At 42.5% G+C, this 22213-nt stretch overlaps 1 protein-coding gene across 2 annotated transcripts in view; it reads left to right on the top strand.

Moving 5' to 3' along the window:
• Positions 1-8808: 8808 nt before the first annotated feature.
• PTPN11 (protein tyrosine phosphatase non-receptor type 11) overlaps positions 8809-22213 on the top strand; it is a 67976-nt gene continuing 54571 nt past the window's right edge. For both annotated transcript variants that reach the window (XM_052654415.1, XM_052654414.1), the window contains exon 1: positions 8809-9020. In XM_052654415.1, the coding sequence (XP_052510375.1) occupies positions 9007-9020 (14 nt within the window). In that variant the 5' untranslated portion in view covers positions 8809-9006. The remainder of the gene's footprint in view (positions 9021-22213) is intronic.

The following is a 22213-nucleotide window of genomic DNA, read 5'->3' as shown; positions in this document are numbered from 1 at the left end:
ATCTGCAGTGATTTTGGAGCCCCCCAAAATAAAGTCCATCACTCTTTCCACTGTTTCCCCATCTGTTTGCCATGAGGTGATAGTACCAGGGTTTGGGTGGACTCCAGAAGTTTGTGATGGACAGGAAGGCCTGGTGTGCTGAGGTTCATGGGGTCGCAAAGAGTCGGACACGACTGAGTGACTGAACTGAACTGAACTAAACTGATGGGACCAGATGCCATGATCTTAGTTTTCTGAATGTTGAGCTTTAAGCCAACTTTTTCACTCTCCTCTTTCACTTTCATCAACAGGCTCTTGAGTTCCTCTTCACTTTCTGCCATAAGCGTGGTGTCATCTGCATATCTGAGATTATCGATATTTCTCCTGGCAATCTTGATTCCAGCTTGTGCTTCCTTCAGCCCAGCATTTCTTATGATGTACTCTGCATATAAGTTAAATAAGCAGGGTGACAATATACAGCCGTGACATACTCTTTTTCCTATTTGGAACCAGTCTGTTGTTCCATGTCCAGTTCTAACTGTTGCTTCCTGACCTGCATACAGATTTCTCAAGAGGCAGGTCAGGTGGTCTGGTATTCCCATCTCTTGAAGAATTTTCCACAGTTTATTGTCATCCACACAATCAAAGGCTTTGGCATAGTCAATAAAGCAGAAATAGATGTTTTTCTGGAACTCTCTTGCTTTTTTGATGATCCAGCAGATGTTGGCAGTTTGATCTCTGGTTCCTCTGCCTTTTCTAAAACCAGCTTGAACATCTGGAAGTTCATGGTTCACAGATTGCTGAAGCCTGGCTTGGAGAATTTTGAGCATTACTTTACCAGCATGTGAGATGAGTGCAATTGTGCGGTAGTTTGAGCATTCTTTGGCATTGCCTTTCTTTGAGATTTGAATGAAAACTGACCTTTACCAGTCCTGTGGCCACTGCTGAGTTTTCCAAATTTGCTGGCATATTGAGTGCAGCACTTTCATAGCATCATCATTTAGGATTTGAAATAGCTCAACTGGAATTCCATCACCTCCACTAGCTTTGTTTTTAGTGATGCTTCCTAAGGCCCACTTGACTTCACATTCCAGGATGTCTGGCTCTAGGTGAATGATCACACCATCGTGATTAACTGGGTCGTGAAGATCTTTTTTGTACAGTTCTTCTGTGTATTCTTGCCACTTCTTTTTATATCTTCTGCTTCTGTTAGTAATGCCCATTATATTTAAGAGGAAAAAATATCAGAATTTTATTTTTTATATGTATACACATATATATGTACATATATATACAAATGTATGTGTATGTTCAAATACATACATATTATTGTTGTTGTTCAGTTGCTAAGTCATGTCTGACTTTTGTGATCCTGTGGACTGAAGCATGCCAGGCTTCCCTGTCCTTCACTATCTCCAGAAAATTGCTCATATTCATGTCCACTGAGTCACTGATGCTGTCTAATCACCTCATCCTCTGCCACCATCTTCTCCTTTTGCCTTCAGTCTTTCCCATCATCAGCGTCTTTTCCAATGAGTCGGCTCTTCCCATCCGGTGGCCAAAGGATTGGAGCTTCAGCTTCAGCATCAGTCCTTCCTTCTAATGAATATTTAGGGTTGATTTCCTTTAGAATTGACTGGTTTGATCTCTTTGCTGTGTCCAAGGGACTCTCAAGAGTCTTCTCCAGCACCACCGTTTGAAAGCATTAATTCTTCAGTGCTCAATCTTCTTTATGGTCCAACTCTCACACGACTACTGGAAAAACCATAGCTTTGACTATATGGACCTTTGTCAGCAAAGTGGTGTCTTTACTTTTTAAGACACTCTCTAGGTTTGTCATAGCTGTCCTTCCAAGGAGCAAGCATCTTTTAATTTCACAGCTGCAGTCACCATCCACAGTGATACATATTATGAACTCATACATATTTATGCACACTAAGACTCTATTTTTAAAAATCCCTATATATGTTATGTGTGTGAGTGAGTGTGGGTGTGGGCTATGTGTGTTTGTATAGGTATAGAAAAAAGTATGGAAGGATACACACCAAACCATTAACTCTGGTAGGGGTTTGGGAAGGGAGGGTGTATACATTGTAGAGCAGGGAAAAATCACTGTTTTATTTGATCTGTTTCAAGGAACTTCTATTGTTTTTGTAGCTGAGGAAGAAATTAAAATAAAGTATATCTAAAGGAATGTTTGGTTCCAAATAGGAAAAGGAGTATGCCAAGGCTGTATATTGTCACCCTGCTTATTTAACTGATATGCAGAGTACATCATGAGAAACGCTGGGCTGAAGGAAGCACAAGCTGGAATCAAGATTGCCAGGAGAAATATCAATAACCTCAGATATGCAGATGACACCACGCTTATGGCAGAAAGTGAAGAGGAGCTAAAAAGCCTGTTGATGAAAGTGAAAGAGGAGAGTGAAAAAGTTGGCTTAAAGCTCAACATTCAGACAACGAAAATCATGGCATCTGGTCCCATCACTACATGGCAAATAGATGGGTAAACAGTGGAAACAGTGTCAGACTTTATTTTGGGGGCTCCAAAATCACTGCAGATGGTGACTGCAGCCATGAAACTAAAAGACGCTTACTTCTTGGAAGGAAAGTTATGACCAACCTAGATAGCATATTAAAAAGCAGAGACATTACTTTGTCAACAAAGGTCCGTCTAGTCAAGGCTATGGTTTTTCCAGAGGTCATGTATGGATGTGAGAGTTGGATTATAAAGAAAGCTGAATGCCGAATAATTGATGCTTTTGAACTGTGGTGTTGGAGAAGCCTCTTGAGAGTCCCTTGGACTGCAAGGAGATCCAACCAGTCCATCCTAAAGGAGATCAGTCCTGGGTGTTCATTGGAAGGACTGATAGTGAAAGTGAAAGTGAAGTCGCTCAGTCGTGTCCGACTCTTTGCAACTTGTGGACTGTAGCCAACCAAGCTCCTCTGTCCATGGGATTCTCCAGGCAAGAATACTGGAGTGGGTTGGAAGGACTGATGGTGAAGCTGAAACTCCAGTCCTTTGGCCACCTGATGCGAAGAGTTGACTCATTGGAAAAAACCCTGATGCTGGGAGGGATTAAGGGCAGAAGGAGAAGGGGACGACAGAGGATGAGATGGCTGGATGGCATCACTGACTCGATGGACGTGAGTTTGGGTAAACTCTGGGAGTTGGTGATGAACAGGGAGGCCTCACGTCATTCGATTTGTAGGGTCGCAAAGAGTCGGACACGACTGAGTGACTGAACTGAACTGAACTGAGCTGAATGGAATGTTTATTAAGCTTGCTCATGCCTGTGCTAGGCTCTGGGCATAAAAAGATGAAGACAATGAGTTTAAGAGGAGCTCCTGATCTAGGGGAAGAGACAGGGAATCAACCAACAATGTTAGGGACTGACAGAGGCATGAACAGGCAAATCCCAAAGTTTAGGGAGAGTTTTTTTTTGTTTCTGCTTTCTGTTCACATTAGTTCCCCAACCAGGGATTCAACCTGGGCCCATGGTAATGAAAGCACTGAGCCCTAACCGCTGGGCATGCTCAGCTAATCAGTCATGTCTGATTCCTTTGTAACCCTACGGACTTGTAGCCCGCCAGGCTCCTCTGCCCATGGAGTATTCATGCAAGAATACTGGAGTGGGTGGCCATTTCCTACTCCAAAGGATCTTCCCGATGCAGGAATCAAAGCTGCATCTCCTGCGGCTCCAGCACTGGCAAGCGGATTCCTTTCCACACTGAGCCACCTAGGAGGCCCCCTAACCACTAGACTGCCAGGGAATTTCCAGGGAGAGGTTTCTATTTTATTTTGAGGAAGTAGTCAAGGGATGTGTACAGTGAATGTTTCCTAGAGGAGCTGATTGAGTTGGAGCTGAAACTTGCATGACGTTCAGTTTCCCAGATGGAGATGAACTTAAAGGGTATTTAATTAATTAATTAATTTAAAAATTTTACTTGACTGTACTGGGTGTTAGGTGCTGCAGGGAGGATCTTTTAATTGCTATGTGGGATCTAGTTCCCTGACCAGGGATCGAACCAGGGCCCCTTGCATTGGGAGTGTGGAATCTTAGCCACTGAACCACCAGGGAAGTCCCCTAAAGGATATATTATTAAGAAGGATTAAATTTTGAAAGACAAGGATACAAGAAACAGCCAGAGGCCTTTGGAAACTACCAGATTATGTGAAGAAGTTGAGGTAAATGAAACTGACCAGGTAGGCATAGTTCATGTTTAGAAGGGCCCCATGGAAGAATTTTCACTCACAGTAAAGGCTTTGAACTTCTTTCATGGAAAGGACATGACTAGATTTGTATTGTAGAAAGATCATTCTAGCTGTTGAGTGTATAGAACATAGAAGATACTGGGGTAGCAATGGCTTCTTCACTCACACAGCTTACAGTTTGGGAATTCCCTGGCTGTCCAATGGTGACTTGGCACATTCATTGCTGTGGCCTGTGTTCAGTCCCTGGTCAAGGAATTAAGATCCTGCAAGCCATGTAGTATGTCCAAAAGAAAAAAAAAAGCTTACAGTTTACTTTTGAAAAGAGACTAATGATAACCAGCATTTATCACATGCTGACTTTGCCAGGCACTGTTCTAAGTACTTCATAAACATTAACTCTTTTATTTTTTATGGTTACCCTATGGTAGGTGCTGGACTGGATGAAGCACAATCTGGAATCAAGATTGCCAGGAGAAATATCAATAACCTTAGATATGCAGATGATGCCTCCCTTATGACAGAAAGTGAAGAACTAAAGAGCCTCTTGATGAAAGTGAAAGAGGAGAGTGAAAAAGTTGGCTTAAAACTCAACATTCAGAAAACTAAGATCATGTCATCTGGTCCCATCACTTCATGGCAAATAGATGGGGAAACAGTGGAAACAGTGTCAGACTTTATTTTTGGGGGCTCCAAAATCACTACAGATGGTGATTGCAGCCATGAAATTAAAAGACGCTTCCTCCTTGGAAGAAAAGTTATGACCAACTGAGACAGTTTATTAAAAAGCAGAGACATTTGCTGACGAAGGTCCATCTACAAAGCTATGGTTTTTCCAGCAGTCATGTATGGATGTGAGAGTTGGACTATAAAGAAAGCTGAGCGCCAAAGAATTGATGCCTTTGAACTGTAGTCTGGAGAAGACTCTCTAGAGTCCCTTGGACTGCAAGGAGATCATAGCAGTCAATCCTAAAGGAAATCAGTCCTGAATATTCATTGGAAGGACTGATGAAGTTGAAACTTCAATACTTTGGCCACCTGATGTGAAGAACTGACTCATTGGAAAAGACCCTGATGGTGGGAAAGAGTGAAGGCAGGAGAAGGGGACGATAGAGGATGAGATGGTTGAATGGCATCACTGACTCAATGTACACGAGTTTGAGTAAACTCCAGGAGGTGGTGATGGACTGGGAGGCCTGGTGTGCTGCAGTCCATGAGGTCGCAAAGAGCCAGACACGACTGAGTGACTGAACTGAACTGATGGTTGGTAGTATTTTGATCTCTCCATTTTACAGAGAAGTAAACTGAGAAACAGAGGACCCAAGTGACTCGCCTGAGGACACCCAGGCAAGCTAAACTTTGGAGATTAACAACTTAATCCTCATACGATATTGTGTCTTAGATTTATAATGGAGTGTGTTCAGTTCTAAGCTACAACAGGTGTCTTAGTATTGATCAGTCAGTCCTGTCTGATGCTTTGTGACCCCATGGACGGTAGCCTGCCAGGCTATTCTGTCCTTAGGATTCTCCAGGCAAGAGTACTAGAGTGGTTTCCATTCCCTTCTCCAGGGGATCTTCCTGACTTAGGGATAGAACTCGGGTCTCCTGCATTGCAGGCAGATTCTTTACCATCTGAGCCACCAGGTGTCTTGGGGACCATCTAAACTGGGTTGGGAGAATGAGGTGATTCTTTCTGTTCCAGAGGAGATGACTTTTAGCCCGAGATCAGAGGCATAGACTAGAGTTCATGGGGAGGGTCAGAATCCTCCAAGGAGAGGGAGTAGATTGTTTAAAGGCCCTGAGGTGGAAGAGAACATGGCTATTGAGAGGAACTGAAAGTCATTCAGCATGGCTGCATCATAGAGCGGTGGTGAGAAAAGGGGCTGGTAAAGTGAGCAGGGACCAGACCAGGTGATTGTCAAATGCTTTTAAAAACTCAAGCTGCATGCTGTGCATTTTATATATGTTTTCATTTTTTGGGGGCCACGCTGCATCATGAGGGATCTTAGTTTCCCAACCAGGAATTGAACTGTGCCCCCTTCATTGGAAGAATGGAGTCTTAACTACTAGACCACTAGGAAAGTCCAGAAAAAAAATTTTTTGACCGTATTTTAAAAGCAGTGAGAACACATTGAAGTGTTCAACTGAAGTCGTGACTAGTTTTGCAGTTTAGATTACCGGGGCTATTATGTGGTGAATAGTTGGAGAGAACAAGCCTTCAGGCTTAAGGTCAGATAGGATGTTGTTTGCCATCTGGGTGGCCAGATTCAGGGGAATGAAAAGAAACAGGCTGGACAACTGCTTGTTCAAAGTCTATGGCTTAAATTGGCATATATTAAAGACAATTTTTGTAAGAATTTTTGGGTAGCATCAGTGCTGAAGAAATTAGCATACTGTATGAGAGTTCTTTGTATAGGAATGATGTGGGGAACACTGGAAGGGGAAAAAAATGAGGATTTTGGAGCTCTGCAGTTGTGGGTTTGAATTTTGGTTCTGCCATGTACTAGATCTGTGGCCTTTCATGAGTCACAGGGGCAGATTTTTCTCAGAAAAAGCTCTACCGTCTCACTCTGGTCTGAGCTCCCTCATCTCCATCATCTCCAGTGTTACAGTATTCTGAACTGGTCTCTGTTTCCAGCTTTGCCCTCGTGATTCAGTTACTGAAAGTACCCAAAGGAATACTATTAAAGCATAGATTATATTCTTCTCTGCTTAAAATCTTTTAATGACTCTCCATTTTACTGTTCATTTATCTTTTTTTTTTACTAGATTAAAAAAAATTTTTTTTTGGCCTATGGGATCTTACTTCTTCAACCAGGGCTGGAACCCAAGCCCCTTGCATTGGAAGCACAGAGAGTTAACCACTGGACTGCCTGGGAAGTCCCTACTATTTATTTCAATAGGCTTTGGACCCTATATCATCTCTACCCCTTCCTCATCTCATTTGCTGCTACTCTCCCTGCATCTCCTATATCACCCCCCCCCACCCCATCCCCCACCTCCTGCTGTGCTCCAACTTCTCTGGCAGTTCAGACTCATGAAGAATTTGCCTGCAATGCTCTCCCTTTTTCTTCAAATACAGAAATCAGCCTCTAGCCTCAGAGCCTTTGCACTGGCCTCCTCCTGTACTTGAAATGCTCTTTTTCTAAATTTCCACTGACTGCTCAGGGCTTCCCTGGTGGCTCAGATGGTAAAGTGTCTGCCTGTTAATGTGGGAGACCTGGGTTTGATCCCTTGGTCGGGAAGATCCCCTGGAGAAGGCAACGGCAACCCACTCCAGTACTCTTGCCTGGAAAATTCCCCATGGGTGGAGGAGCCTGGTAGGCTACAGTCCATGGGTGGCAGAGAGTCAGACACAATTGAGCAACTTCACTACTAGACTGCTCCTTGACTCAAGTATCATCCTTAGTGAAGCTTTCCCTAAATACCCCATTTAAAGTAATATAAAGGGCAATGGAGAAAAGAAGGGAGATGAGTATTGGGGGTATTATCTCAATTGTTTTATTTATCTCGATTACTGTAGCTCCTCCCATGAGAATATCGGGGATTTTTGTCTTTTCAGTTCACTCTTTTATCTCTATAGTCGAAAATCAGTGCCTAGCAGACAGAAAATGCTCACGTTTCCTTCCAATGATAATAGAGCTAATAATTACACACACAAAAAAGTGAAAAAGTCCAAGTGTTAGTTGCTCAGTTGTGTCCAACTCTTTGTGACTCCATGGACGGTAGCATCACAGGCTTCTCTATGGAATTCTACTGGCAAGAATACTGGATTGGGTAGCTATTCCTTTCTTCAAGGGATACTCCCGACCTAGGGATTGAACTGGGATTTCCTGCATTGCAGGCAGATTCTTTACCATCTGAGCCACCAGGGAAGCCCCAATAACTACAGGAGAGAGTGAGTAAAAGTCGCTCAGTCGTGTCCGACTCTTTGCAACCCCATGGACTATACAGTTCTTGGCATTCTCCTGGCCAGAATACTGGAGTGGGTAGCCTTTCCCTTCTTCAGGGGATCTTCCAGACCCAAGAATCGAACCAGGGTCTCCTGCACTGCAGGCGGATTTTTTACGGAGAACTTATTAAACAGACCAGGCCTAGTTCTAAACATTTAACATATTTAATCGTCCTTATAATCCTAAGAAGAAAATACAATTACTATTCTCTTTTTACAGAAATCAAGGATGGAGGCTCAGAGAAATCAACTTTCCTAAGGTTCAGTTCAGTCGCTCAGTCGTGTCCGACTCTTTGCGACCCCAACCTCTTTCCTAAGGTTACACAGCAGTAAGCGGAACAACTATTTGAGGAATGAAATGAATGAAATTCGACTTCACAGCGCAGGGATGGAAATTGACGCTGTGGGAGCAGATAGAATCAATTCACGCGACTGCGTGTAACTTTGAGCATACAACGCACGGTTTAACGCCAAGATCTAAAGGAGAATGAGAAAGTCCTTTGGGAACAGCGCGGCGGAGGCTCCACAGATCCACCAAACTGCCATGACCAGCCTCAGCGCAGAATGGAAGCAGGAAGTAGCGGCGGGCGTCGCGTGGGAGTGACGTCACGGAGGAGCCGACGGGGAAGGGCGGGGGAGGAGGAGGAGGAGGAGGAGGAGCGAACCGGGCTTGGGGGGCGGCTGCACAGTCTCCGGGCTCCTCAGGCCTTGAGGGGGGTCTGCGCGCGGCCGGCTGGCTCTGCCCGCCCCCCCCCCACGTCCGGTCCGGAGCGGGCCTCCCTCGGGCCAGCCCGATGTGACCGGGCCCAGCGGAGCCTGAGTAAGGAGCCGGTTCGTCGCGGAGCCGGAGGGCGGGAGGAACATGACATCGCGGAGGTGAGGAGCCCCGAGGGCCTAGCCCGGGCCTCGGCCCGGCCCCCGCCGCTTTCAGTCAGCTCCGCCCGGGAGGGGGCGGCCCGGCTGGGCTTCGGACTCCCGCCCGGGGTCGCGGGGCAGGCTCCGTTCCAGCCCCCTAAGCCCTCCAGGGCCCCGGGGCCCGGCCCTAGCGCGCCCCCAACCCCTCGGGTCCTCATTCATTTCCTGCCTCCGCGGAGTTCCGGCTCCCGCAGCCCTGGGGATGCCCGTCAGGACGGGGACAGGTAGAGCCGCCCGGGGAACCGCGGACGCTAGCGGCCCGGCTCGGCGCGCCGCATTCCTGACCCATTGCCTCATGAGAATTGCCTCATGGTGATTCCGAAATAACCCCGCTCACTTAGGGGAGGCTCCTCGGCCCGGGACGCGGGAGGGGAGAGTAGAGAGTTGCGCGAGGCCAGGCCGATAGTCGAGCCTTTTTGGGTCACTCTGCGTTTTGCGCGCATTTGGGGGCTTTACTCAGGGTCCTTGACCACTTTGTATGCCTCTTTGCATCTTCTTCCCCCCCCACCCCCCACCCCTCACGTGCCAGAAATGGAAAAACTGACTATATCTGCAGCTATTAGAAGTATTTCCTTCCTCTGCGATCTTCGCTTTGGGAGGTGGGAGGGAAGGGATCGTATCTCTAGTTATTTTAATCCTTCACCACAACCTTAAAAGTCAGGTAACATTTATTACCTCCGTTTTACGGATGTGGAAACTGAGGCTCAGAAGAAACATACTGGTAAATGACAGGGTTTGAACCTAGAAGTCAGAAGGAAGATGAGCGAGTTAATGAGATCCTTGGAAAGTAGTATAGTAGTAACTATACTACTCATTGCTAACATTTATTTAGCTCTTACCGTATGCCAAACACATTTAATCCTTATAACCCTATCAGGTAGGTACTGTTATCCCGCTCTAAAGAGAGTAAATGAATTTCGAAGTTAAGCAACTTGCCTAGTAGTTCTAGTGCTAGTGTTGGTCGCTCAGTCGTGTCCGACTCTTGCCTAAGGTCACTCAATCAGTAAGTGGTGGAGACAGAACCCCACTGTTAATTGCTATTATAACTATTGCCAATCATTTGTAAGCCTTAATTTTGTTGTTAAATATTAGTATGATCGATTGTTTTCAGATAATGATCCTGCTATTGTATTGTCATTCTGTATAGAATTCACACTGTCTTAGACATTTGGAAAACTGTTTCAAGCTGTTGGGGTTATTGACTGAGAGACTTCAAAACATTAGGAATGTCTTCTCAGAAATACACCTGCACATTATTCATTGATGGGATGAAAAGAGTGAAAGGAGAAAACTGAAAACTCAAGCAGTGAGTGATTTGGACAGGTCTTCTGGCAAGTGCTTACAGATCTGGGTAATATATAATTGCATTTCAGCAGAACAGCCTATAGCCTCAAATGTTCTAATTCTTTAGAGAGCATTTAAATAAAACAGTTTTCTATTCTTTAATCTGTCAAATAGTCATTGAGGCTTTTGTTCCTTGTGTCTGCTTTTCCAGACAAGTAAGGATCTGCTTCTTTTAGGAGACAAAAAGTCTGGGGACTGGGGGTGGGGTAGGGACTGGGTAGTAATAGACCCTACATTGTCCAACTTGTTAATTTAGAAGCCAGGAAGTGTGAGAAGAGCCAAAGCAGCAAGTGGTAAAGATGACAGTTTGAAATGAAGTAATTCCTCCTCTCCTCCTCCAGCTCTCCCATACTTGTTATGGAAGAGAAATATGTGCCCCCTAAGAAGTCAGATTATGATTGTAATGCACACACACACACACACACACACACAAATGATTGTAATGCACGACTTCCCAGGTGGCTCAGTGGTTAAGAATTCACCTGCCAATGCAGAAGACTCAGATTGGATCCCTGGGTGGGGAAGATTCCTTGGAGAAGGAAATGGCAACCCTGTCCAGTATTCTTGCCTGGGAAATCCTATGGACAGAGGAGCCTGGCTGTCTGCAGTCCATGGAGTTGCAAAAGAGTCAGAGATGATTTAGCAACTAAATAACAACAACAACAATGCACACAATTGGGGATTATTTATTATTAGTTTTCAGATCATAGGTCTTTTATTATTTTTAAACCAGCTTTATTGAGGTATAAGAGACATGCCACAAATTAAATATATTTAAGCATACAATTTGATAAGTTTCCACACATGTATACACTCAAGAAACCAGCAATACAATCAAGATAATGAATATATCCATCACTCCTGTGATGGCTCCTGGAACCCTTTATAATCCCTTCCTTGTTGCCAGGCAAATACTCTTCTGCTTTCTGTCACTATATGTTAGTTTGCATTTCCTAGGATTTTATACAAGTGGACTTTTGTGTGTGGCTTCTTATGCTCAGCAAAATTATATTGAGGTTCATCTATGTTGTTGTGTATGGCAAATAGTTCCTTTTTATTGATCAGTGATATTCCACTGTATGCCTGTACCACCCTTCATTTTTCCATCCAGTTGTTGGTAGACATTTGGGTTGTTTCAGAGTTTGAAGTCAGGTGAAGTCGCTCAGTTGTGTCCAACTCTTTGCGACCCCATGGACTGTAGCCTACTACACTCCTCTGTCCATGGGATTTTCCGGGGAAGAGTACTGGAGTGGGTTGCCATTTCCTTCTCCTGAATGTCCGTGTTTATGTATTTATATGGATGTATACTTTCATTCCTCTTTGATAAATCCTTATCAGTGGTATGGCTGAATCACATAGCAGATGTGTATGTATATATATTTAGGAGATATAATTTTTTAAATTTTTTATTGGTGTGTAGTTGATTTACAATTTTTTTTACTTTAAAAATTATTTATTATTTAATTGAAGGATAATTGCTTTACAGAATTTTGTTGTTTTCCGTCAAACCTCAGTATGAATCAGCCATAGGTATACATATGTCCCCTCCCTCTTGAACCTTCCTCCCATCTCCCTCCCCATCCCACCCCTCTAGGTTGATACAGAGCCCCTGTTTGAGCACGTGTATATTTAATTTTTTCAGAAACTATCAAACTTTTTCAAAATGTTCCCACTGGCAGTGTATTAAGAATTATAGTTTCTCCACATCTTGGTCAACACTTGGTGTGGTCAGTTTTTAAATTTCAGTCATGTAAAGGTGTGTCATTGTAGTTTTTTCCTATATCAGTTCTTTTTAATTTAATTTACTTATTTAATATTTTAATGGAGGTATAATTGACATGTAACATTATATTAGTTTCAGGTGTACAGCATACTGATTTGATATTTATTTATTGTAATTTTAATTTGTATTTTCCCTGGTGACTAATAATGTTGATCATTTTTTTCATGTGTTTGTTTGCCATCTGTATCTCTTCTTTGGTGGCACATCTATTGATTAAATATATTTTCCTTTTGAAAGTTTATGTGTAAAAAAAAATTTACTTGTTTGTTTTCTTATTGAAATTTGAGAGCTTTTTTATTCTGGATACAAGTCTTTGATCAGAATTGTAAGCATTTTCTTTTAGTCTGTACCTTGTCTTTTCATTTTTTTAAACAGTGTCTTAAACAGAGGGTTTTAATTTTGATGAAGTCAAAATTATCAGTTAAAAAAAGTGGATCATGCTTTTGGTGTTATTCCTAAGAAATCTTGGCTTAATCTAAGTCTCAAATGTTTTCTCCAAGTTTTATAGTTTTAGGTTTGTGATTGACTTTGAGTTAACTTTTGTGTGTGGTATGGGCTGTGGATATATCTTCTCTTTTTTACATATGAGTGTTCAGTTGTTCTGGCACCACTTGTTGAAAAGACTGTCCATCTTTACTGAACTCGCACCTTTTTTGAAGATCAGTTGTCCGTTTGTACATGGGTCTATTTCTGGACTCTCTTCTGTTCTATTGATCTATTTGTCTTTATGCCAATACTGCAGGATCTTGATCACTGTAGCTTTATAACAAGTCTTGAAATCGGATAGTGTCTTCAGTCTTCAAACTGTTCTTTTTCAAATGACGTTTAACCTCAGAATTCATACATTGACCAAGTAGTTACTGAACCAGGCAGGATGAGGCAATAAAGTAGGCAAAGTTTGCTGTTCTCATGACTGAGAGAGAACCCATGAATAAATAAGACTGTTTCAGGTAGCAGTAACTTCTGGGAGGCCGAAAAAAGCAAATGTGGAGAATGTCGTTAGTTTTGATAATGGATTTAGGAGAAGTCTCTGAGGAGGTGATCATAGGAGCTGACGCCTCAGTGACGAATATCCTGAATTTTGTGTAGCTTAATTATCAAACTAATCTTTTTTGGTCCATGGGTTTAGAGTCTCTGTGCGTTCAGTAATTAAAATGTCATATTCAGTATGCTGATGCCTCTCAGCATCACAGGTAGGGAAAGGAAGTCATGAGCAGTTAAATGACAAGCCCCACCCCATCCCCACCCCGCCTCTGCCATGGGCTTCCCTGGTGGCTAGGCAGTGAAGTATCTGCCTGCCAAAGTAGGAGACGCAGATTGGATCCCTGGGTTGGGAAAATCCTCTGGAGAAGGAAAGGGCAACCCACTGCAGTATGCTTGCCTGGGAAATCCTATGGACAGAGGAGCCTGGCAGTCCACGGGGTCGCAAAAAGTCAGACATGGCTTAGCCATTAAACAACAACCACCCCAGGTAATAGAGTGATGGCAGTTCTTTGTTTAGATTTTGAGATTGCTTGGCTGCTCTACTCTGCCTCACCCGGCTGACCAAACAGGTTATATCCTTCAGCATCTGGTACATCTTTGGCATTTGCTTTTGTTCCTCTGGGAGAGACTGTCCGATGACTTGTACTGAGAGGGGCAGAAAATTTAGCTTGTTCTCTAACTCTAGGCTTTTGGTTTATTTGTTGCAGGTCAAGTACATTTTGTCCCAGGCTCTCCCTGGTGGCCATGTTTGTTTATCTCCTGTGGGAGTCAATAAACTTGCCTTACTGAAAAATAACAGCTCTGTGTCTTTCCAGTTGAAACTGGTTGTCTTTGCTAACATCCTGTCCAGAACTTGGGTTTTTGTCCAGAGCTGCTCAAATGCAAGGCCCACTGCTGAGATTCCTTACTGCTCTTGCACGTGGTCAGTGTGGTGACTGTTAGAGAGTCACTTGGGTGTTTGTCCAGAGCTGCTCAAATGCAAGGCCCACTGCTGAGATTCCTTACCGCTCTTGCACGTGGTCAATGTGGTGACTGTTAGAGAGTCACACGAGATCTGGAAAAGCAGAGCCAACCCTTGTTTGTAATTGTTACTAGTGGGCCTTGGTGTACTTTGTTAGGCAGCAGCAGAACAATAGAAGACACTGTGCTTATTCCTTTTTCCCTTTGGGAAACACAAACAGCACTTGCCCTCCGATGCTGCCCTTTTTAAGGAAGGGGAAGACAAATACTGATGTTTGGTAGGTTCTGTGGCAGTTGTGGACTGCAGCCAAGGGTTTGAGACCACCCCCCCCCCGCCCCGCCCCGCCCCGCCGAAATGGATTCAGACACCCTAAAATTGCAGCCCATTTCACTACTGAGTTTTGGAGGGTGATGTACATTTAGCAAACTCTTGGCGGTGCTGAAATATGAAAGACACAGTTCACGTTTTCAAGTAGCATTGGCTTTAGAGGGAGACAGACTTGTAGGCCAACATCGAATGAATCTGATGAAAGTAGGACCAAACTGAAACTGAAATTTGTCAGTATAGAGCGTACTGTTTAGAATACACACATGCTTGTGTACTGATGTACACGTTCACACACACTGTGTATGTCTGTTTATATACACATACCTATACCCACATGCAATATGTTTATTTTAAAAATAGTAGACTATAGATCCAAGCCTTTGTCATTCCACTGACCCACTCTAATGGAACCTTGACTTATTAATTCACGAATGTGGGATTTAACTTAGTTATTAGGGGATTACTACGTATGGGGGGCACTGTACTAGGCGTTGAGTGTCCAGGTTTTAAGGAAACAGCGAGTGTGAAAGTGCTGAGGTGGGGAGCTCTCAGACTGCTTGAAGGACAGACAGGAGCACGTGGTAGAGCTGACACTGGGGCTGTAGGTGGGGACTAGACCATGCAGGGATTATTAAGGTCCTCAGCATCACGTGGACCCCAGAGAAGAGTTTGGATTGTATTTTAAGAGCAGCTCAAACCCATAGAAGGATGTGATCGGGGAGTGGCATGAGCTGATCTATTTAAAAATATCCCTCTAGCTGCTCTGAAGGGAGGGTTGTAAGAGGCTCGAGTAGACCCTGGGAGAGCAGACAAACGAGACTTTGAACAGGGTAGAAGCCATTTGTGGAAAGATTTTTGGAGGCAGTTTCCAATGCCTTGTCATCAGAGCAGAGATGCTGACCAATGAAACTCTGTGAAAAGATAATGATCGATTAAGCCATAGCTCTTTACTACCATTGAAAAACTGCCTTAACTTTTTTTCTAACCTCTGTTACCTAGAATCCTTTTCCCTATCGACTACCCCTCCCTCATGACTCATCCTTTTCACCATAGAAAATTACCATTTAATTGGAAAAAAGGAACATTCTTGTAATCTGCAGAAAGTACCACTCTAAGCTTTCTCCCCAAGGACAAAGAATCATTTTTTCTGGAGCAGCGGGTAAGAAAACCATACCCAGTATTACTTTATATTTAGGCAAGAAACTGAAATTAGACTTTGAATCCCTAGTTTAAACTCCTTTCTTAGCATAGCAGCCTTGAGAATAAGTTCCTGAAATTAACAGCCTGCTCTACTGTTTCCCCACGTCACTGGGGGGAAGGGGACGCATGGATAAAATAATCAGCATCATTGTATTTTCTTTTTGGTTCATCAGCATTTTCTTTTTTAAACTCACTTGACATAAAGAAGAGCCTGGTCTCAGTGAGCTAGGGCTTTGTAGAATCTGTGTTCAGTGATGAGAGATTTACATTTTTGGTATGATTTCCCGGCAAGTAGTTTGGGTTAGTAAACTCTCCTGGAGGTGGGGGATTCTGTCTTTCCTTTCTTCAAGCCCACTCAGCACAGGGCTGATTTGTTTTACACATTGATTGAAGGCTCTTTTTTCCACAGGTGTTGGGATTGTGTGAGTGTGTATGTGTTTTCAGCTCTTTCTGCGAGATGGGTGGTCCCCACCTGGGCCATGTTATGACCTGAGAATCTTAATAAATAATAGTGCCACAGACTAAGAGAACAAACTTATCAGGAGGAAGGATGGGGAAAGGGATAGTTAGGGTGTTTGAGATGGACATGTACACACCGTTATATTTAAAGTGGATAACCAACAAAGGCCTCCTGCGCAGCACAGGGAACCCTGCACAGTGTTACGTGGCAGCCTAGACGGGAGGGGAGCTTGGGGCAGAATGGACGCATGTACAGGTATGCTTAGTTCCTTTGCTGTCCACCTGAAACCATCACAACATTGTTAATTGGCTATACCCAATATAAAATTAGAAAAAAGTTTAAAAAAAAATAGTGCCAGAGGATGACCAATTAGAAGGGGTTGTCAAGCACCTGCAGGTTTGTGAGAGTTACAGTGTACAAGAGGACGCTCATATTCCCTGGTGGCCCAGTGGTTAAGACTCTGTACTTCCACTGCAGGGGTCACCGGTTTGATCCCTGGTCAGGGAACTAAGATCCAGCATGCCTTGTGGCAGGGCATTGAGAAAAAATAAAGAAGCGAACTCTCTTCCCCTCTTTTGCATGTGATTTTTTCCCCTGTGCCCGTCCTCTCTGGCTTTTCTCCTCCCTGGTTTTTCTTCATTCCCCAAAATTAACTCAGGCATCTATCCTTCACCAAGTGCCTACAGTAGACGTTAGGCAGACTGAAATTTATCTGTTTCTTCTCATCTTTTATGGACCTACCTTGTTGATAAACCCAAATGCCCTTTTCCCGTCCTTTGAGGTGACATAGATACATTTACATGATTTGGGGAGACTAACCTCTGCTGTTTGAATTCTCATGAAGCAGAAGATGGGGGCAGGATTTAGAGATGTGTGGCCTCGGTACCTACTATTACAAGTGTTTCTGTCATCCTTGAGGCTGGCTCTATAATCTAATATTAAACCTATTAACTTCACGATTCTTTGGCTTCCCTCGTGGCTCAGTGGTAAAGAACCCGCCTACCAGCACAAGAGATGTAAGGGACATAGGTTCAGCCCCTGGGTTGGGAAGATCACCTGGAGAAAGACATGGCAACCCACTCCAGTATTGCCTGGAGAATCTCCATGGACAGAGGAGCCTGGTGGGCTACAGTCCATAGGGTCGCACAGAGTCAGACACGACTGAAGCGACTTAGCACACGCATATCCTCTACCCTCCCTCACTAAGATCTCAGGGATTGAATGAACTCTTAACCGCTCTGTGTTGCTGCTGCTGCTGCTGCTGCTGCGTCGCTTCAGTCGTGTCCGACTCTGTGCGACCCCATAGACGGCAGCCCACCAGGCTCCCCCGTCCCTGGGATTCTCCAGGCAAGAACACTGGAGTGGGTTGCCATTTCCTTCTCCAAGGCATGAAAGTGAAAAGTGAAAGTGAAGTTGCTCAGTCATGTCCGACCCTCAGCGACCCCATGAACTGCAGCCTACCAGGTTCCTCTGTCTATGGGATTTGCCAGGGAACAGTACTGGAGTGGGCTGCCATTGCTCTGTGTTAGAGGTGAGCATTTTGCAAATCACAAAACTGCTAGTCATTGAACTACAAATATTAAATATGCAATTGGGAAAAAGTTTCTGGTAAATACAAAGAACTTTTTGAAAAGCATAGCTCAGGAAGGAGAGTTTACAGTATATCAAAACTCAAGTGGGTGGATTATGTTGTAGAACTTTCAATTTCTAATTATACACCGTTCGAAATAACATGGGGACAGCCCCTGAGCCTTGAAGTTCAGTTTTTGCAAAGACAGTGTAAAATAAATGATTCATACGTCAAAATGGGCCATGTGAAACTGACATAATTATGCAAAAGAAGAATCTATCTGTATATCTTCCACCAAAAATAGTAATGATAACAACAGCGATAACCAGTGTTTGTTAAGCCCTTACTCTGTCTAACCTTTGTGCTAAATGCTGGTTACTGAGTTTCCCTGGTAAACATTACTCTCCTCTGTTCCCTCTTAATAACATGATAGGCATAATTAGAATGAAGCAATAATAGTTTGTTTAATAAAGGGGTAAAGAGACCACTTGCTTTTTCTCCTGTGCCAGTCTGTCTGATGAGTGTCCGTGGTGGTTACCTAGCCCTACCTTCAGCAGTCACTTTTATAATGTCTCTCAGCCTCAGCAGGATACTCTACATAAATGTTGTGTTTTTAAAATATACAAAGGTGGGAACACATGGTTATGAATGAAGACCATCTAGACTCAGAGTCTTGCTCCAGAAATTTTTAGAAATAAATAACAGTGTAAAGGCTAAAATTTTGATTTCTGGAGTCTACATTGTATGCTGGCCCCATGGAAAACAGTCAGTAAATGTGGCCACAGGTTTAGAAAAGCATGTATTTATTGTTTATTTTTATTTTTGGCTGCTGCGTCTTTGTTGCTGTGTGTGGGCTTTCTCTAGTGGCGGAGAGGGGTGGCCGCTCTCCAGACGCGGTGCGCGGGCTTCCCGCTGTGGTGGCTTCCTTGTTTCGGAGCACGGGCCCTAGGATGCGTGGGCTTAGTTGTCTGCATGGCATGTGGGACCTTTCTGGATCAGAGATCGAACCCGTGTCCCTTACATTGCAAGGCGGATTCTTAACCACTGGACCACCAGGGAAGTCCCGTGGCCGCCGTTTTAACCAGCCATAATAAATAATAGCCAGTAAATTATTTTTTTCCTTGCTGTCAGAGCTAGTTCATAATTGAGGAGAAAAAAATGTATGTAATAATATGACCATGGAGAAGTCTTTTCTGTTTTATAATTTGCAACTTTTAATTTAAATCTGAAATATTTGTAGGGGAGAGAGACTCAAAAGGGAGGGGATATATATATATATATATATATATATATATATATATATAAATAATTATGGCTTCCTTGGTGACTCAGACAGTAAAGAATCCACCTGCAATGCAGGAGACCCGGGTTCAATCCCTGGGTCAGGAATATCCCCTGGAGAAGGAAACGGCAACCCACTATAGTATTCTTGCCTCAGAAATCTCATGGACAGAGGAGCCTGGTGGGCTACAGTCCATGAGGTTTCGAAGAGTTGGACGTGACTGAGTGACTAACGCTTTTCATGACTTGATTTGTGTTATTGTACCTCAGGAAAAAAGCACAACATTATAAAGCAATTTTCTACCAATTAAGAAATATGATTAGTGGTAAACATATAATTATGCCTTCTCTGTTTTCATACTCTTTCCTGATGTAAATTCTCATCTCTGTCTTATTTACTTTCTTCTTCCAGTCACCCCGTCTTTTTAGTACCTATTGTGAAGGGTCCTGTTAAAATCTATGCCTTTATTGTAGGTATTTTATTCTGACCTAAAACAGAATTCCTAGTTCCCAAGGTGAAAGTCCTTAGAGTTTTTTCTGTGCTAAGCATTTTATGTGTTATTAATTTACTTCAAGCTCACAACAACTTGCTGTGAGTTAAGGTTTTCTAAACATAGCAAGAAACCCAGAAGCCATAAAGGAACCAGCTGATAAATTTAATCATGCCAAGATGCATTTCTTTGGGGGCAAAAAAATTAACCACAAGTGAGTAAAAAAGGAAAAATGCTAAGACAAATGTCACACATATAATAAAGGATCATTTTTCTGGTTCTATCAAGAGCCCCTTTAAATGAGTAAGAAAAAAAATCCAATAGAAAATGAACAATGGCAAGCTGACAACTCACAGAAAAGGAAAAAAAAAATGGTCTGAAGACATGAAAAATTGCTCAGTCTCACACAGAAATGCAAAGTAGAATGGTACCATTTTCCATGACTCAGATGAAAAAGTTTGGTAATATATGTAGTATTGGCAAAACTGGGAGAAAACAGGGACTTTCACACTCATTTCATGGGAGTTGAAACTGTTACCTTCTTTTGAGTGCAGTTTGACAGATTTGTCAGAGTTAAAAAAACACTCTTGTCAAAACAGTTTTGTTTCTAAAATTTTAATTTACAAACATACTTGTAAACATGTATAAAGATAATTATAAAGGGTATGATATTCTGCATTATTTGTATTAACAAAAATCTAGGAATAATATAAATGTCCTTTAATAGGGATTAAATTATGAATAGTACATTCTTATAATGAAATAATGTATAGCCATTAAAAAGAATAGAAAGATCATATAGAAAGATCTTTGTGTTGTAGTAAGTGAAAAAATCGGGGTGTGGATCAGGATTCCATTTGTGTGTGTGTTTCACATAGCCTGGCATGGACTATGCGCCTGTGCACACATAGGTAAGTGTGTGTGTGTGTGTGTGTGTGTGTGTGTGTGTGTATGCATGAGACGTTTCTCAGTGTTACAGGAAACTTGCTAACTGTAGTTACTTTTGACGAATACAGCTGGGAGTCTATGGAACCTTGGCCGTTTTTCTCTGAATTTCATGCCTATCTGTGCTGTTTTAATAAATAAATTTTAAAAGGTTTTAGAAAGCTTTAAGCGTGTGTGCTCAGCAGGATCCTAGAGGGCATCGACTCTATACAAAATTAGAGCCGCCTAAAGTAGCTGGCTGAGATAAGGAAAGATGAAACAGGAATGAAAAACAGGATAACCAAATAAAAGGATCTTGCTAGAAGCAGTAAACAATGCTCTCGAGGCAGCCCTCCCCGTGGTGAGGTTGAGGGCAAACCCGAGAAATTCTTCTAAGAACCTGTTTTTGAAAAACAGAGAGGAGGTAACAGTGGTGGAGCAGTAAGGGAACAGGCCTCCCGTAGGTGGTGGGGCCCAGGCGGGGTGACCAGCCAAGTGGAGCAACCGCTGGGCTTGCAGCACGCGTCCGCAGAGGGAGACAAAGTGGCTTCCCCTCATTTGCTTCAGCAACCTGAGAACTGCAGGGTTCAGGAGTTTTCAAATACTGTGATATAACCATCGTTATAATTTAAAAATAATTAGAATCTTTTTTGAATCAGGAACAAGGTATCTGCCTTCCATATCACTGAAGTAGCTGTCTTTATCTGGTATAGATATCAGTGTTATACTTGCTTCATGAAAGGAAGTGGTGCATTTTCTTTCCTTTTGCTTCTCTGGAATAAATTACAGAGCATTGGAATGGTATGGTCTTTGAAAGTTTGATAGAATTCCATTTTGAAACCAAACAAAAAGCCTGGTGCTTTTCTGTGGGGCAGTTTTAAAATTGCTCTGTTTTTATATAGAAGTTGGTTTGCCTGCATTTTCTCTCGAATGGACCAGTTTTGGCAGTCTGTATTTCCTTAGAAAATTATTCACTTTATCTGGATTTTCTAATTTATTTGCGCACCAGTTTGCGAAGTAGCTTCTGAAAAAATTCTCCTTCTTCTGTTTCAGTGGTTATGGTTATTTCCCCCTTGTCATTTCTTATTTTGTGTATTTGTGATTTTTTTTCTTGTTTTTGTACTCCGGAATAAGTTAACTAGTGGTTTGTCTATTTTGCTAATTTTAAGAAGCAGGATTTTTATTAATTACATCTGCTACCTTTTTGTTTTCTTTGATTTTTGCTTTTAGCTTTATAAAATATGTTTCCTCAATGTAAGGCAAAACCAATACAGTATTGTAAAGTAAAATAAAGTAAAAATAAAAATTAAAAAATAAATAAATAAAATATGTTTCCTTCCTTGTGGTATACTTTGGCCCTTTTTTTTGGGGGGGGTGGGACTTTATTATTTATTTTTTTTATTATTGTTAGTGTTTGTGTAGGGAATTTCCCACTGACCACTCCATTAGTTGTATGCTATAAATATCGATACATAGTGTTTTTGTGGCCATTATTTTTTACAAATTGTGTAATTTGAGCTTATATTTCCCCCTTTACCTAACAGTTGTTTAATGGAAGGTTTTAAAATTTCCGGGTAGAAGGGCCTTTCAGTTTTTTGCTTATGTTAGTAGAATTCGGTTTTATTGCTTTATGATAGTGTATTTGGTAATACTTTTTTCTCTTAATATATATATATTATTGAAATATAGTTGACTTACAGTGCTTCAGGTGCACAGCAAGGTGATTCACTTATGTGTGTACACATGTACTATTTTTAAGATTCTTTTCCATTATAGGTTATTATAAGATACGGACTATATATAGTTCCCTGTGCTATACAGTAAACTTT

Source organism: Budorcas taxicolor, chromosome 17, assembly GCF_023091745.1.
Source record: "Budorcas taxicolor isolate Tak-1 chromosome 17, Takin1.1, whole genome shotgun sequence".
NCBI lineage: Eukaryota > Metazoa > Chordata > Mammalia > Artiodactyla > Bovidae > Budorcas > Budorcas taxicolor.
This window is presented reverse-complemented; position numbering and strand designations above follow the sequence as displayed.